At 38.1% G+C, this 18,706-nt stretch overlaps 1 protein-coding gene across 1 annotated transcript in view; it reads left to right on the top strand.

The window, feature by feature from the left end:
- The window catches only part of LOC139688624 (sorting nexin-4-like), a 32,369-nt gene that overhangs the window by 7,009 nt on the left and 6,654 nt on the right, over positions 1 to 18,706 (top strand). The window contains exons 7-9 of the mRNA XM_071586179.1: positions 2,657 to 2,794; positions 10,015 to 10,225; positions 17,807 to 17,939. Coding sequence (XP_071442280.1) covers positions 2,657 to 2,794; positions 10,015 to 10,225; positions 17,807 to 17,939 — 482 coding nt within the window. The remainder of the gene's footprint in view (positions 1 to 2,656; positions 2,795 to 10,014; positions 10,226 to 17,806; positions 17,940 to 18,706) is intronic.

Below are 18,706 nucleotides of genomic sequence, written 5' to 3'. Positions count from 1 at the left end.
CAGAAGAGTGGCAGAATAAATGTACATCAGCACTCTGTGGAGTATCACACCCATGTCATTGAGCATTGGTGATTAGTTGTTTCATATTATCCTTAATCTACGTACATAAATAATAAATATTCAAGGGTAAGGTGAAAAGTTCTCGTTCTAACACAGAGGTGGTGTTCCAATCAGTGAAAATTTATGATTTGGGCCTGGGTGCATGTGTCATTAGTTTGCAAGACAAGTTTCAACTTCTTCTCCTTAGTAGTTTTTGTACACATATTGTTGCGGTACACATCTTTTGTTTGTTTCATTAAAATGGGAAAACTTGAATTTTGTGTGGTCATAAAACTCTCTATTTTGGATGGATTAACTCCTTAAGAAAATTCATCCAAAGTTGAAAAATTTTATGGAGATTCAGTTCCTTCGATGTCAACTGTTAAAAAGTAGGCAGCTGAACTCAAACGTGGTTGCACATCCCTCGGAGAGGACCCACGTGAAGGACGGCCAAAATCAGCAACCACACCGAAAACCATCGAAAAGGTGCACGATATCGTGTTGGACGATAGGCGAGTGAAGCTGAGTGAGATAGCTAATGGCCGTGAAAATATTGGAAGAAAAGGTGTGAAACATCTTGCACAAAGAATGATGAATGTGAAAGCTCTACGCAAGGTGGGCGCTGTATTTGCTGAATGCTGATCAAAAGCCAATGCTCAAATGATTTTCGCAGCAATGTTTGGACCAGTTCGAGAGGGAAGCAGCCAATTTTGTGTGGTGGCCCATGAATGTGAAATGGGTGGTAGTTTTAGGGGAGGCGACTGTCAGCTGAGTTCATTTGTGCCATTAGGGTGCATGGGGAAGGGTAAAAGATGGAGAGAAACCCAGCGTTGGCATTAGGCTACTCTTAGCGAAAGGCGCCAAGGAGTCCGAAGCTTTACGTCCCATCCAACGGACAGAGCACTCACTCCAAGTGCCCTCCACAAAGTACCTCGAGTAGGATCGGGATACCACTAAAAAATATCTGTTGCTGCCAGAATTCCAACCCGGGCCCTCTGGGTGGGAAGCTTTTACATTAGCCATCGCACCACCTCGATCATCATTTGACATGGGCTCCCCATTATACGCCAAAAATGAAATGGCAGTCGAAGCAGTGGGTGGAAGCCGGTGGTTCAGTGCCAAATAAAGCCAATTGCATCTGCCAGGAAGGTTGCCAGGTGTTTTGGTATTCAAAAGGGATCCTATTAATTCATCTTGAAAAAGGCCCAAGAATGTTCGTATCATATCATAGTATGTCAAAGCAACTAAAGTTGAACACTTCCTTTGGCTCAAGCATTGCTCAAAAAATCCTGTTGAGCCCTGATCAAGGCCCGCCTTCTACACAGACCACTGGCATGCTAAGAAATAAAAATATTCCCCTGACAAGGATGAATCTTATCCCTCCAAAAGTTCCATTGTGAATCCCATTTCTCCATTTAGTAGAACAATTATCAATTGGTGCAGGCGTACTGTCAAAATGTTTATTCCCATTTAATGCGGTGTCTCTGGAAGCTATTCTCAAATTTACTGACCTTCCCTAATAATAATCAATCGCTTCCTTTTGAAATTGATATTTTGAGAGCATTTTAAACTCCATTTGTCTGTTACACACCACACTTGTAAGGATAATGGAACGTCTTTCTTCTCAGAAACTGTGAATCTTCTGGAGGTATCCCCATCTTTCAAAGTCAAATGTGAATTTTTTTGCAAATTATCGCTTTGTTGTTATATGTTTTTCCCATATGGTACAGTGTCAAACCCTTAACAGTCTCTCTTAACAAAACACAACCCTTATCCTACAAGGAAAAGCCCCTCTTCATCGCCATATACTTCCTTCCTCCCTTCATCCCGTCCAACATCCCTGTCCTGTTCCTGCCCCTTCTCCGCTTGCCGAACATTCTCCCCTCTCTCACAATCTTCAACATCTTCGTATAAAATTATGGATGTATATTTTTTCGGATTACTAATATTATATTTCAATTCCACATAATATTGCCAGAACCTTCTAAATTGTTTGGATCAATATCCAATATGAATTAAGACCTAGGTTTCAACGTAGATGCATCTGGTGAGAAGTGAACTCAAATGTGTGCTTAGACACAAAGTTGCAGGGTGTAGGAGGGCAGTGGGTGCTATCACTGAAATGACTGGGGAGGAGGGCGAGAGAGCAGGCGAAGCAGAGGGAGGAGTTACTGCACATTCAAATTAGGTGTCTATGTATGCATGCTCATGATGAGACCCATTGTTACATGACCCTATGGAATGGAAATAAATTATGATAACTTGTTCGTTTATCTTACTTAAGTTGCTAGTTAATATTCAATTTTTGCATTTATTGTAGAGCTATTCTCTTCTTATTTCTTAAATATAATACTACAATTTCTGTAAATATTCATTATGTTATTTCATCAAGCTCATTATATAAATATGGTTATATGGTATTATTTATTAGTTTGGTGTATATTAATTGGTACATTAGTGCATAGCATATTGAAAAGGTTAGCTATTTAGTATTGAGTTTATCTAAGGCAGTGTGTTTCCAATTATAGCACTCATTTTTTACATTTTCAGTCACTGTACTTCAATGATTGAATCTTTTAAATTTGTAATAAGTTACAAACCGTTTCCCATTTTTCAGAGTCACATGGGGGAGCTTCTAAGGGTCCGTGCCAAGCTTGCTAGCAGCCTTTTCAATTTGCATCGCCTGCATGCCAATTATGGGCGTGTGTTCAGTGAGTGGAGTGCCATTGAAAAGGAAATGGGAGATGGGTTACAGGTAATGCGTGCACAAAGATTTTGTCAAAATTATGCCAGATAAGCAAACAAGGCAGTGGAATGAAAGCAACCCAAATACCAATATGCATTGCATATGTTGCAGTGGGTGTATAAAGTCCCAAAATTTTCTGTTGTCTTCAACATTCTATTGAATGCCTTTCCCATTTAACCATTAGACCTGGGGTAAAGAAGGTTTGAATTGCATCCTTCAGAATCCTCATCACTTTCTTATCTCTTGAATGCATTGCTTTCTAATAGCATGTTATCAGAAACAGCTGTTATAGTTTTCCCATGTTCGCAAAACAGTTTTTTTTTGTGTTCATATCTTCTCCAGCTGTGTTACCATGTATTTCCATTATCAACTTTATTCCAATTACTCAGACACTACAGTAAAATTTGTTAAGTGATGCCAACATGATCCCAAGTATCAGTTACTACTTGTGAAAAGGAAGACTGAAGACATCAAGGCTGATCAATTATTCTTTAAAATTTTAAGCAAGAACACTTACACATATTTTATGTTTAAAATCAATTTTTCAATGTGTTTGCTAAGCCCAGACCAATACAGCAAAACTATGTTATTTTGAAATTCAAACAGCCAGAATAACTAAACTCCGAAATAGTTCAAAATGAATTAACAATGTATTATATATTAAGCCATCCCATGGACTTACAACCTTGAGGTGGTGGAAGGGCTTGTGCATTCCAATGACCCCTAGAGCTGTGCTGGTGGGAGCAATGATAATTACTCCTGGTAGGGTCACCCATGCCAGATAGGTCAAAGGTTAGGAGCCAGACGAAAGGTAGTCCACGCAGCACATGTTCCTCAGTGAGGCGGCTGCAATGATGCGGCCCCCAGTGTGTGGCGTCTGACCCCAGTGGTGCGGCCATTGAGTGATGGTGTCACGTTATAAACACTATTGAGGAAGACAGCAGGAAACCACCTCAATTATCATTCCCAAGAATATAATGATGGACAGTATAGTGAAAATGGGTATTGACAATGATGGGACTGCCCAATTGGCCGTGTGTCCTGCCCGGCAGCAGGAAAGGGAAGGTTTCCGTGGGCATCTTCCCATGAAAACCTTGGAAAACAAAACTGACAGCTGCAGCACAGAAGACATATAAGAAGAAGATTGAATTAATTAGAATAGGAACTTGCCATGTAAGGACAGGACTGGTGAGGACAGAAAAATTGGAGACTCTAAAGTGAGAGAAAGAGGAAATATAGTTATTTTAGGTCTATCTCAGGTGAGATGAAATGATAACAGGGATTACCGGAGTGATGATTATAGAGTAATATAGAGCAGAGGGGATGAGAGCCAGCAAGAGGTAGCCATAATATTGGATAAAAAGGTAAGAACAAGCATAGTCAACATCAAGCAGGCAACGGATAGAACATTACTAGCTGAGGTGAAAGTAGGACCAACAAACTTGGTTATTGTTCAGGTATGCATGCCTCAAAGCAATCATAAAGAGGAAAAAGTCAATAGGGTATACGATCAGTTAGAGGACATAATCGCGTGTATTCCTGCTGGGAAACATTTGAAAGTGATAAGGGATTGGAATGCGACGGCAGGCGAAGGAAGAGGTGGTGGTAAGGAGGGGGGCTACAGTATAGGCCCTAGGAATGACTGCGGGGAGAAAGCAATTGAGTTCTGCAGGAGACAGGGGTGAGCCATCACCGACACATGGTTTAGACGCCACAAAAGGCATAGGTATGTATGGAAAATGCTAGGTGGCTCAGAAAGGTATCAGTTAGATTACATTATGGTTATGCGCAGATTTAGGAACAGTATGATAAATTCGCAGTTTCCTGGGAGCAGATGCAGACTCAGATCAAAATATTGTAGTCATGAATTGTAGCATTCGATCTGGAAAGATAAAGCAGAGGCTACGGGTTAGGAAAAAGAACGTAGAAGCATTAACTGGAATGAAAAGGAAGAGAATATAAGCGTGCTATAGAGAAAATCATATGAGAGGTAGAGAGTTGAGTACTTTCGATGAAAAATGGAAATATATCAAAAAAGGGATATCGAAAGCTGCAGAAAAAACTATAGGAACTTTAAGAATGTAAACACCAAGTTGGGCAGAAGGAATTACAAAGAGTTAAATAATAAATTGAAATGAGTAACAAATAGTAGATGAAGATAGCTTAGGTCCAGGCATAATTGATGATGAGATAGATAGAGCATTAAGGGATATGATATCAAATAAGACCATGGGGGTAGGCAACATTCCTGCAGAACTACTAAAAGGTTGAGGAAAATTTGTTAGGAAGAATCTATATGGACTGTGATTCGTAGCATCCATGAGGAAGGAATCTGGTATTTGTGAGATCAGTGTTAGTTCCTATTCTGAAAAAGGTAAAGGCTACATCATGTGAGGACTATAGGACAATAAGTTTGATATCCCACGCAGCTAAAGTTGTTCTTAGGATCATGAACAAAAGGATAGAGAGTTGGGCAAGTGATTACTTAGGGGATGACCGGTTTGGGTTTTGAAAGGGGAGAGGCACATGCCACATCATTTCAGCAATGAGATCACTAATAGAGAGGAATATAGAATTCAATCAGGATGCGTTTGCCTATTTCGTAGATATCAAAAAGGTTTACGATGGAGTTGAATTATTGGGAAAAACTAATGAGTGTATAGCAGAAAAAAAGAATAGATTGGAGGGACAGGAGGCTAATCTGCAACCTGTACATGTCTCAACTGCTCAGGTGCGAGTGGGAAACGGAGAGTCCAAATGGGCAGTGTTAGGAGGAGGTGTAAGGCAGGGTTGTCCATTATCACCGGTGATGTCCAACGTGTATGGGGAGGAAATGATTATAGAGACATGGGATGAACTGTAGATAGGAATGAAAGTCAGTGGGGAATTCATAAAATCAGTTAGGTTTGCTGATAATGAAGCTTCAGGTTTTCAGTCAGTCAAGAGGTTCCTAGCATTGTTGAGTGAATTGGAAATTCAGCATGATAAGAATGGGATGAGAATGAATTTAAAGAAAATATAGGTCACCTGGTTTTTCAGAAGACTTATTAAGACTTTAAAATATGAGGGCAAACAGTTGAGCAAATGGAATGGTTTACGTATCTAGGAAGTGTTATAGACCAAAATGGTCTATGTAGTAAACGCATAAGGAGAAGAATTGCACTAGGTAAAGAGGCTTTCCCTAGGAGGTAGTTGATGAGTGGGAGGTTGACTAATGATGTTAAAAAGAGACTTGTTAAAACTTTGATATGGAGCATGGCTTAGAAACATGTTCATTGAAGCAGGATAATAGACATAGATTAAAAGGCTTTTGAAATGTGGATTTGGAGAATGATGGAAAAGGTGAAGAGGACAGAAAGGAGAACAAACATGGAAGTGCTAGGTATGGTGGGGAGGAAAGGGGATTGCTGGGAGACATCATCAGCGAGCAGGATAAATGGATGAAAAGCATATTGATTGGCAGTGGGATGTTGGAGACTGTGATAGAGGGGGAATGTTAGGAATGTGGGGAAGGGGCAGGAATAGGAGATATGAATGTTGGACAGAATGAAGGAAGGAATTATATGGAGATGAAGAGGGACTTGTTGTAGAATAGGATGTTGGGTGGTGTTTTGTTAGGAGAAGCAGAATATTTATTTGGTACTTGTGTCTATCCAAAACATACCTTAAGCAGTAGATTACATAATAATAAACCTATATAAGATTGTAGAAATAACCAAAGCTATGAAACAAAAATTGGTGTTAAGTGCTGTAGGCCCCAAAGTTTATGGCCTCTGGCTTTTATATAAAGTATAAATGATTAAACTATTGTAGTTTGCTATTACTATTAGCTGTATTCTACCAGCTTAGGTTTTTTGATGGACCTTGAGATACACACTACTCTACTCCTAAGCCCTAAATAATATGACAAAAGATATCAGAAAACCCAAAACCAGATATTAAAGCAGCTCTTTCTTCAGCTCTGAACACTTTCTGCTTCTCTTAATTTCATCCATAATGCCTATTCCTCCTCCCTCCCTCCCCCTTGGCCTTGCTTGTCCACCATTCTCCTATCCACATAACACCAGTCTTCAGCTTCCCATTGCCTCTCAGTGTCTCCTACATCTACTTGTCCTGCCTTCTTTCAATTTCTCCTGGCAGCCATCTCTCTATCATGCCTAGAATTTCATTGTTTGTTTTCCTTTGCATTCTGTTTTATTTTCTCCATTCTTCTCCCTACTCTCATCTCAAAACATCTTCTCTTTACATCTTCACCTAAGTGCCTTCCGTTTCTTTGCATTTGATTCCTTACCTAATGCAGTTATTTTTATGTCCCTACTCTTCAGCCCTTCTCCTCCAAAGTACTCACTAAATAACGGAACTTTTCTATGTGTTTTAGTTTATTTCCTGAACTGGAATGTTTATCTTAGACTTTTTTCTTCTTGCAATTCTCATTATCTCATTTTTTTATGATTAGTTCTCATTCCATTCTTGTTACTCTGAATCTGCAATTCTAAGTAATGACTGCTGACCAGCTAACTAATGCTTCATCATCAGCAAACCTAACTGATCTGAAGAGTTCCCCATCTACTGTCACTCTGCCCTTAATCCCTTCCCATGCCTTGCTTACTATTTCCTCCATATGTGTATTGTCAAGAATGGTCGGTAAATTGACATTCCTGTCTTATTCCCCTGCCAGGCTTTGCCCTTCCTGACTCCCCATTTGCTACCTGCAACTGAGCAGTCAGAGAAAGTACAGGTTCCTTAAGTGTTGTCTTCCCTCTAATCGACTTATGTCTATTTCTAAATGTTCATTAATTTTTCTCAGTTTGCTCTGTCAATGTGGAGTAAAGGTAGCCCAGGGGGTAGAGCATTAGACTACTGACCATAGGGCCTGTGTTCAATTATCAGGCAAGCCTCTCTTGGCATCTCCAGTTCCACCCAATTTGAATGATTTTTCGGGTACCAGATCTTCCGGGGAAACCATTACCGGCACAGGGAAAGGAACTGGTCCTCCTACCATGATGTTAGAATTTCACACGCCGTCAGGCTTAGTACTGGGTGAACTCTACCATCGCCTACCAATCCGACCTTCAGGTTGATTACCGCATTTATGGTTTTTTTTACTCTGGCAATGCTTTCTCAGAATCTATGAAGTATGGAGTCCTTATTGAACCCTTATGTTTCTTTCTACTGGTGACCTCATTGTTGCTCTGGTGCCATGTGTAACCCGCCCCTTTCTGCACCCAACTGATATTCTCCTAAGTACTTATTTGATCTCTCCCACATCTCGCACTTGTTGATGACCCCAAGTAATAGCCTTTGCCATGCATGAAATTGAACCTATAGTCCCTCTTCTAATGGTGCTCTTACTTTGTTGGAATGAGTATAATACTTGACTAACAAAATCTTGAGGCCATATTCCTCCCTCATGAATGCTACAAATGAATCGATGAAAACTGTTCCCTCCTCTTTTTTCCTTCATTTATGATTAGTTTTCGGGGATTATATAGAATCACACAGCCTTTGATTTCATTTCTCTGAATGATTTTCTTGCCTAGAATTTAAGTATTCCTGTTCATAAGCTTTAGCATCCTGTTTCGTTTCTCTATGCAAACTCCTTGGCATATTACGTTTCACAATGTACCATATCTGCCTGAATTGAAGTCAATCATCCATAAACCGTCAACATATTTTGGAATAAAGTCTCTTGGAAGAGTTTGTGATGGACCATTCTGGGCATTGACTGGCAACATAGAACACTTTGTGTGTTGCATTTTTGCAAGGGTTACGTGAGGAATAGTGATAATTATGAGGATATTGGTTGAGTGAACTGGTTGCTAATCCAGACTGTGTCCAGCCATTTAGTGCCAGTGGTTTCTTATGGGGTCACAAGATGGCTGGCTATATAGTACATTACAAAAGAAGTACATTTTGCTTGCAATTTTCTTTTGGCATGAATGAAAACATTATTAAAATAATAAATCATTTTTCCAGTGCTATTGTAAGTTATGAATTACAGTGCTACATGAAGCAAATAGTTCACTACCTACATAATCCTGTCACATTTATTTGCAATGGAAAACCAGTTCTTTCCATGTATTTTTGTAACTGCGCATACCTAAATATTTTTGAGTTATTCTGGGAGTAAAACAGTGCAACAGAAATGATATCAAAAATGTGTGGAACTAAAAGAAAGCGCACAACTTTGAACATAGTGGACAAGGTGAAGTCACCTTAGAATTGGGAGCCTGGGTTCCCTGTTGCTAGTTCAATTTGTGCATTTGGTTTGGCTGTTTAAAATGTCGAGGACTGACTTATGATAAGAAAGAGTAATCCATTTTCGCAAAGGTTTATGGAAGAAGAAAGAGCAGATTGTGTTTCAACAGTGGGAAATATGCCTTCGAAATCTGAAGAGAAACTTGCTCAAACAAACCGTTAAAATTACAGGCAGGGAGAGCCTGGATATGTATTATCATAAATTTTATAGATGAAGTATTGGTCACAGACATGAACGTTTGATAACATTACGGGAGATTTTAATTCATAAGCAACTCCAAAGAAACAAGCAAACTGATAATATCTTTTATCCTGTACATATCTACAGCCTAGTACACTTACATCATAATGACAATCTCCTGTCACCAGATTTTCCGCCCTCTCAACATCAGCTGCAATCAGAGCAGTTTGTGGCCTCCCTGGTCACTCTCTGCTGATGTGTGGCCATTTTTGAATCGGTTGGACCATTCCTTAGAATGTATAATCCCCTTCGTCGTCTCCAAACACCAACTGAATCTTATGAATTGTTTCCCTTCGAGAATCCCCAAGCTATTGACAAAAATTGTGATGCTCTGAACAATTTTGCTGCCCTAGCATACCTACTTTGCATGGGAAAATATCAGGTCGGATTCTTTCTTGGCAAGCCTTGCGTCTTTCTTTCAACTCTATCTGGTTTTGTGCTCCTACCTCATCATTACCCACCAGTTGCTGCCATGTAAGTTTTCTGTGTATTCTTTCCATAAATTTGGTACTTCTTTGTCAAACAATTTTAGTCCATTTTCTTCTTTTATTCCGCCAACTTTGGTCTTTCATGCTGAGAAAAAGAGTGGCAAATAGCTGTGTGTGGAATATTATGGTAGTTCTGAATGTCTTATGTTCATTGCAAGGAATCTTGCTGAAAGTGCGAGTCATGTGGGCCACATGTCAGGTGTGAACTAATCAGTAACATTAGCATTTTCAATTCTTTGCAGAAAGCAGGCCACTATCTTGACTCCCTAGCCCTGGGGGTGGATAGTATTCTGGAAGAAGAGGAGCTGATTGCGGACCAGTTCAAAGAGTACCTCTTTTTCGGTGGAGCCCTTCAAAATGTGTGCAAAAGGCGGGAGGCCCTGCAACTGGAAGTGGAGCAAGCCGAAGGGCTGGTGTCTGCTAAAAGTCAGGAGAAGGAAAAGGTTCAGTTGGGTGAGTAGTTGTGCTAAAAGGCTGAGTCCTCTTTTTTTAACCTGGAAAATCATTGGTCCGATTTGTGATTTTTATAAATGATACCCATGGTTCATTCCTCAATTTTTAGTAATAACAATTGTGTTAAATTTGTGCAAGATAGAAATATTTTGGATGCATCTCAACCATTTGAATACTAAAATTTGTTTTCTCTGGCATAGCTTGATGTAATTTACATAGCATATTGACATAATAATATTAATAAATAATAACATAATATATTACAAAGTCAATCATTTCATTTCAATATTTGAATACTAATGTTGATGTTGAAGTCATTGAGTTCTTCATTTCATTTCTGATGTTACTTTATGAATTCTCTGTTGAGAAGAAATAAAAATTCCAAAGGCATTTAGAAGTCTTATCCTTGAGGTATTCTTTAAATTATAAACAAAAGTTCTTGAATAATCTATCTTATATCCAATTCTTTTTAATGGAAAAAGGATTGATTGAAATTTTATGAAATTACTGAGTGGTATCATTTAACTGCTTCTCTTTATAGCCTCTGTAAAAGGGGATGATTTTGCAAAAGAGCTGCGGTTTATTGTTTGAAACTGTGTTCTATTTATTTATGGTCTTAAGTATTGTTTTTATGATTTAGAAGAGATATAATATGTAAATCATGTTGAAGTTGGAGGGGGACACAGAGGCTGGTGTAGTTTGTTAGGTATTTCAGGGTCTTGCAAGAGGGTTTTTGTTTTTGCACACAAAGTTACATACTTTCCCTAGACACATACATCCACTGCGTATTTGAAAGATACTGTAATGCCCTTAATTTGTGTGAGGTATGAATTTTTACCATTTGTTTGCTTGTTAAAGTTAAGTGCAATTGTGAGGGCTAATGCATGAATGACCGTACAAATATTTCTCACAGTTACTCTGTTACTGGAGATGTTTTGAAAGGTATTTTAGACATAAAAGTTTTAACTAAATTGCCTCTCTCCTCCCTCCCCCTCAGCATGCATTGATAAAATTTCAATGGTAAAGATAATTGAATGCTTTGAACCTTGATAAATTTTTGAAAAAACCCAAGTATGAACTCTGTTGGCTTGCTTAAAAGTTTTAATTTTGATTGCAAAATCAAAAGTTGTCAATAGAAAGATTTTTACAATATTTTTTGGGCAAAACATGGGACTCTGGTTGTTCACCCACCTCCCCACTCAGCAGGCATGCTGACTTCTGGTTGCCTCCGAAATCGAAGACGCCATTGAAAGGGTCTCGTTTTCTAATGGGGGAGAGAGAATGCAAAAGGTAATGATGCAGCTGAACACCCGTCCCCCAAAAGAAGCCTTCCAGAATTGTTTTTGGTAGCAGAAGGATTGCTGGGCTAAGTGTGAGGATGCGCAAGGCTTAGGCCTACTTTGAAGGGGGTTAGGGTCCCAATTCCTGTGTATAAATAATATATTCTCCCAGCCAAAGGTCGGACTGTTTTTAGACAGACCTCATACATATAAGCCAAACTGTTTTGTCACAATTCATAATAGAATAACCACCTATCGACTTAGATTTAACCCTCGGGAAAAATTAATTTGATTTTGCTGGGCCATGCATTGTGTCACGAAGAATGAAAGCGAGTACTGAATTCCATTAAATTTCAAAGAAGTTTCTATTGTGTATTGAAATAAATGTTTACATTTTGTAACCAATGGCCATGTTCTATGAAAATTTGGCAATTAGATACTGTAGTAATAATGTTGTAAAAAAAATGTGGACATATTGGTTTAATTCACCTACATAAATATATAAAAAATATGTACATCTTTTAAATATTGAAAAAATATTTGCACTCTATTAAATTTCCTTTCAAATGTGCATGTGCAGAAATAATACTACGCCTGATTATGATAAATATTTACTATTCTATCACTGATAGTTGTGCAGTGTAGCCTTGCACAGCAAGAATAATTCTTTAATGATCTTTCTCGAAACGCAAAGCACTTGTTTGGTGAAACAACTTCTCTAATATACATTAATATAGAATACAATAATGAATTCCATGCCTAAAAAATAAATTATGTACTTGGTTTATTCCAAGAAAATACTATGTACATTGTTTAAGATCATGGATCATGTTCATCTTTTTTCATCGCCGAATGAAGCAACTGGGAATGCACTTCACACCACCGTGGATACCTTCTTCCTGTTAATTTCTCGAACCATGCCCGGCTCCCCTTGAATACACATAAATCTTTTGTTTGTGATGTGGTGTCTTGCAGCAGTAAAACATGGTAGTTTAAAAAATAAAAGTGAAAAATACTTTGAAATATGGTTGTGGAGGAGAATTCTTATGGTAAAGTGAACTGATGGGCTGAGAAAGTGCTGATGAAAAATAGGAGATGGAAGAACACTGCCTAGAGAAATCAAGGAGAGATAGACATCTTGGTTGGGGCTTATGTGTAGTACTCTGAAGGTGAAGAGGGTGACAGAAGGGAGGGAATAGAGGAATGGGAAGCAAAGGGAGCAGGCTTGGAATGGAATAGAAAATGGCCAATGCGTACAGTCCAATGAAAGAAGACCCTCGGGATCGAGTGTGACGGAGGACATTCCATTAAAAGCTGTCAGGAAGTATTTCCACTCGAGAAAGAGAAAAATTAAAAAGCTTGTATTAATGGTCATCAATAAAGATACACACAAACTCTGTTCTAATTCTGCTTGCTTGGCAGTCTTACATTCCCTCTTCTGTTCATGTTTTTCTTCCCATGGACTATTATGGGTTATTTATTTAAATGGTGCCATTAGGATGCTCTTTTATGTAAATTTATCAATTTGTGCAATACATGAGGAAACCATTACATGTCATGGCTGCTGCTGCTTAATCTTCTTTTGAATGATATCATGTTTAATTTTATTTAACATTCAACTATAATTGAATCAAGAGTAGAATAATCATTGACTTTCAGTTTACAAGACATGCAGTATATCGCCCAGTTGATATTTTCAAGAAAATGACAGCTTTAAAATCAAGGAAACTAGAGCTCTACCTCCTCGTGAATTTACAAAATAAAATGAAAACTCCAATAGCGGTAACAAGTTAGCACCACTCGTCATGCAATGAAAGCTAAATTTGCTGTGATGGTTTGTGGGAGAAGAAGTTCCACGACAGTGGCCGACCACAACCTTTCAACCAGATTACCCCTCTGTAGTAGTTTGCGGGAATGTTACTTCTCACCAGTGAGCAAAAAAAGGCACTCACACTCAAACCCAATTGGAATCATTCACAGGGTCAAAGGAAATCTGTTAAGGATACCTGATACTGTGTATGAACACGTTCACAGTATCAGTGACTGTTTATGGGAATAAATTCCACGCCAGGGACAAACAAAGAGCTGACACCCTCACTCACATATTCCATTCAAAAAGGGCCTCACTACTGGGAGAGTATTTCTCTTGTTGAGCAACGTCAAGGGATGACAACAAAGAGGAAAAGATGAGAGTGTGCATTGTTATACACGTATTTTGGCTACGATGCAGCCCTCCTCAGTGAACTGAAGGAAAAAAGCCACTTGCAAGAGAAAGTTGTAAGTCAATCAAGAAACGGACAAACTTTCAATATACATATACACCCAGCTAAAGAGGGGGGGGGGGGGTAAAAAGGCAAATATTGGAGGACCCAACCACTTTAAAGGTGGGAAAAGTGATGTTATTCAGGGAACTTAAGGGGGAGGAAACAAGGGGGTAAAGGAAGTAAAGTGATTTAAGAGGGGAACATTCCAAAAATGACAGAGAATTTGAAATTTTTTTAAATAGAGAAAAAGGGATGGGTAAGGAATAGGTCCATTGTAGCTATTTATAATGTTCGTTTTAAATTGGTGCATGAATAGACTTTCATAAGCATCAAGTGAATAATCAGGGGTTGTTTGATGAGATGAAGATTGTTTTCTGAGGTTTCGTGTCTTATGTTGAGCAATGCTGGATTTTTCCAGCCTGTTATATCTAAAATGGGCCATGTGTTCCTTAAATCTTGTCTTAAGGTTTCTACTTGTTATTGTAGATACATTAAAACCATTTTCTATGTCAATCCATTTAGTATTCTTCAACTCTTTCAAATAATTACTTTTATTAAATGGGATATTAACTAGTCTGTGGACTAGTGCATGGAAAGAGGCAAGTTTGTTACTGTTGGGAACAAAAGAATCACAGTGAATGTAGTTTCCCATGTGTGTAGGTTTACCGTGTACGTCATAGGTGGGTTTGTTATTATTCCTGGTTAAAGTAAGATCAGAGAAAAGGGAGTTGGTTATTCCTTTCCATTTTGGGTGTGAATTTAATGGAAGGAAATAATTCATTAAATCACAAAGGAATTGTTTGATGTCATATTTGTTAGTATTAGAAATGGGGAAGATGTCATCCATGTATCTTAAATAGACAGTTGGGAAGTAACTGAATTTTTGCAAAATGGGTCATGAAAATATTGGCCAAGAGTGGGGATAGAGGGTTACCCATAGAAGTGCCAAATTCCTGTTAGTAGAATTTGCCTTGAGCAGCAAAGAAACTTTGGTTCATGATTAGGTTGGTTAGTCCAATATATTTGTCAAGTAATTTGTCCCCGAGATTTATAGAAATCAACCAACTCTTGAGTGAATCTATGGCAATGTCAACTGGTACCCTTGGGAATAAATTTGAAACATCAAAAGACACCATTCTCCTTCGGTAAATATATGGCTTTTGGTTTTGTTAACAAAGTCCAAATAATTCTTAATAAAATAGGAGCTTTGGAAACTTAAGTTAGTGAATTGAGGTACAAGCCAATGGGACAAGAGATAAGTGGGAGAATTGATCCCGGAAACTAAGGGTCTCATCATACAGCCATTTTTGTGTATTTTAGGCAAGTGATATAATCTTAGTAACACCAGATTGGACACTGAAAGTGTGAATTTGGTCTCTTTATCAATTAGGGCGGGGCAATCATTGAGAGCATTTGTAACTGAAGTGACCATATTGTTGAGAGAATTCTTTTTTATTTCAGTATATGGCGCAGATGATAGCAAAGAGGTTACTTGCTCGTAATAATCCTTTTCATTCATGATAACACTAAGATTGCCTTTATCATACAGAAGGGTATTCTTGTTGAGAGGTTGTCACTGTCGTGGACTTTATTTTACCAGAAAACATCACAACAAAATTTGTTTGCCCTGCGGGACGAGGGGTGCTAACTTATTACAGCTATAGGAGTTTTCATTTTATTTCGCTAATGAGATCTTTGTTTAAAATTACTGGTCTTTGAACTGGACACGAAACTTGAATAATCACGTAATTCTAATGTCTAAAGACAATTAAGTAATGGTCTCGATGATGTCCACCGTAATGAATTAAAGGTTAGGGTCTAATATTTTGTAAGTTGAGAAGGGTTGGCAAATTCAAGCATGAACTTTATCTATTTACTTGTTTTCTAGAGTGTGTTAAATTTCAAAATGAAATCCTTTGAGCAACTCTTATTGTCTAAGAATAAAATTACAACATTATAATCACTCTCAGTATAAATACCAGAGAATGTTATAAGTCCGTAATATAGCATTTAATTTTCTATTTTATTGTAGCTCAAATATGCTATAATAGGCCACACAAATGACATTGAATGAAGCATATATTTCCCTCTCCTGCATAATTTAATCTATTGTAAACTGTGGTAATAATACATGCCCGCAATATAATCAGAGATAACTAAAAGTATTTGCTCTTAAGCAAAAACATGTCCAATACGTATTCATTTGTTTTGTAGTTTTTAGTAATTTCTCCACTGATCTTTTTGATGAAGATTGTATCACCCTGTAGACGTGGTTATTTTGTAGAATCCCGGATCAGCAGTTATGGAGAAACAACCAAACTTCTGTCAGCGCTCTCTCACTCTCACATTATTTGATGGTGTTGGTAGAAAATATAAGAATTCATATGATAGATTTTCAACTAAACTTAATGCAATCATTTCAGGGTATAAAAAAATATTTGCATTGACCTAAATTCAAACTAGAGGAACAAGACACTGTGACGAAATATCGATACACAGAGTGTAAGAGGATGCCGTGATAGCTTAACTGGCTAAAGCACTTGGCAAGCCAGACATTGAGGGATCCGGGTCCGAATCCCAGTTAAGTCAAATGATTTTTATGCTCTGAAATTTTTGCGTTGTAATGCATACTTGGCGTAATACTCCGTCAGAAGTTACTGTTGTGGTATCTCCTGCAGTTTCTTGGAATAAAATAAACTCATTTAATCTGAAACTAAATTCTCTGAGTCAAGGTCAAGAGGCATAAGGTCATAAATTTAATGGGGTGTAGAAGGTTCGAAGACTTTTAAAAAAGTATTGAGCACCATTTATATTGCTGCTGCAATAAAACAATTAAATAATAGTCTTCAACTGGAAAGAGAGAGTTTCTTCATGGTTAGTTTCATGACTTCAAAACAATTTGCATACAATCTAGCAGGTGTGACAACTTTAATTTTGATTTCTCCATGCATGGTGCGCTATTGATTAGAGTATGCATCCATTCATTCATTGGAAGAACTTGCTGAATGGCATAGATCTTCTTCATCTTTGGACCTATCCATTGTAGCATTCTGGATCAGCAACAGAATTTCTCCTTTCTTAGATGACATTTCATCCACCATATCCAAAATTCTGGAATTCAATTCATTTCACAATGCAGTCCCACTTTCTGATATGTGGTTCAAAACAATGCCAGTTTCTGGAAGAGGTTAGGTGCAGAAACATGTGTGGCTTCAGTAAATGTATCTTCTTTACTGTGGATATCTTTGCCACTTGAGTGCAAAATCCCCATCAGCTAAATTTCAAGTGGGGATTTCCATTCTGGTGAGCATTATGTAATCATTTTAAACAAATAAAATTAAGCTATAGTTTTGGTGACCTTGATGACCTATCAAGAAATGTATTTTGTAGAGACAGTCGACACTTTTTGCTACGTTAAATGTTATTGAAACATAAACAGTGGGCTATCTCTGACCAGAAGGGGGTATTTCTGTATTCGGAGAGTTAAGGAGGATCTGATTGAGGCCGCATTTTAAGGGAAATTGGCAATCCCTGGACCTCGTCCTCCCATAGTGACATGCAGTGTCAGCAATTTTGCTACGCATAATGTTCAGTTGTTGGCACTTAAACTGCAGTAGATCTTTCTCGGTAGTCATGCATGCAAAAACGTTGTCATTGGTCAATATAAATTTTGGTATTCATAAAAACATTGACATTGATATCAATTCCCTGATGTGTCCTTTACATTGGAGAAATAAACTGCACATTTCTATAAATGCAAATTATGTTAAACTTGGATCATTCATCGGAGTAACTGCAACTTATTCTACCATGAATGGTGTCATGGTGATTATTACCATTAAAATTCAACTTATCATGCTGAATGAATAAGAGACATGCTTCTAACAACCCAGCAGATATCTCCATAAACCTTGAGAAATGATTTTTTACCTTAAATAATGAATTACTGAATATGAAATAGTGTAACCTAGTTACTCTATGCATAATGATTGTTCACTCTCTTTATAGGAATGATGATAGTTTTGATTGTATTTCAGGGAAAGTGGGGTTGATGTGTCGTCTGTTTGGGTCCGTTGACACTGATGAGGTGAGGGAGCTGAAAGTGAGTGCATTGGACGAGAGGATTGAGGAGGGGAGGAGCTCCGTCAAAGTGGCTCGGGACAGACTCAAGTGAGTCTCAATCCACTCCCTGCATGGGATAGTTTGAACGATGCCCTCTTTGCCATGGGCACGCACTCATTTTACTCATCCAATGTCAATAAATGTACAAAGCCATTCAGGAGAATGATGCACGCTGTTCAAGACTGACCCGCCTCCCAGTTTTCTATTTTAAATTATAGAATTGAAGTTTTCCTTCCTTTCTCTCCCCATAATGACTGCATGCAGTTCATTTGTATAGAATGGTATTTAAAGTGCTTTGACACTGTTAGCCATTATTATAGTTTATTTGCTGATCTAAACTAAACAAAACTTGGAAGAAATCTATCTTACATTAACTCGTGCAGTAGTACAGAAATTTAGAGCGACAGCTCTCCAATACCTTTTTCCCTCCGGGGAGCCAATGGTACTGTTTGCCTGCCATCCCAAAAATATGAGGGACTGACGACAAGGAAGAAAGGGAAGGTTAATAATTAAACATCTCCATTGGGGCCAAAAATGAGACTAGATAGTCCCTTCGTCATTTGCATGCATAAATACAATAACAATCATAACAACAAAGTGTAGAAATTGTCTCAGCGATTGTAAGTAAAGTGCGAAATAAAATAAAATTACAATGTGTCATGTTGCTAGAGATTCATGAAGAGAAATGATCTGTGCATATATCAGACCTATAATAGCACGAAAACTGCCTTGTGAGTACGAAATAAAGTTAATAAGGCAACAACTCATGGTTATACCAATGGGAATAATGAATCATTGATGGACAACAAAAATAA

The sequence above is a fragment of the Hetaerina americana genome, unplaced genomic scaffold (assembly GCF_022747635.1).
Source record: "Hetaerina americana unplaced genomic scaffold, ioHetAmer1.1.p SCAF_21, whole genome shotgun sequence".
Taxonomy (NCBI): Eukaryota; Metazoa; Arthropoda; class Insecta; order Odonata; family Calopterygidae; genus Hetaerina; species Hetaerina americana.
This window is presented reverse-complemented; position numbering and strand designations above follow the sequence as displayed.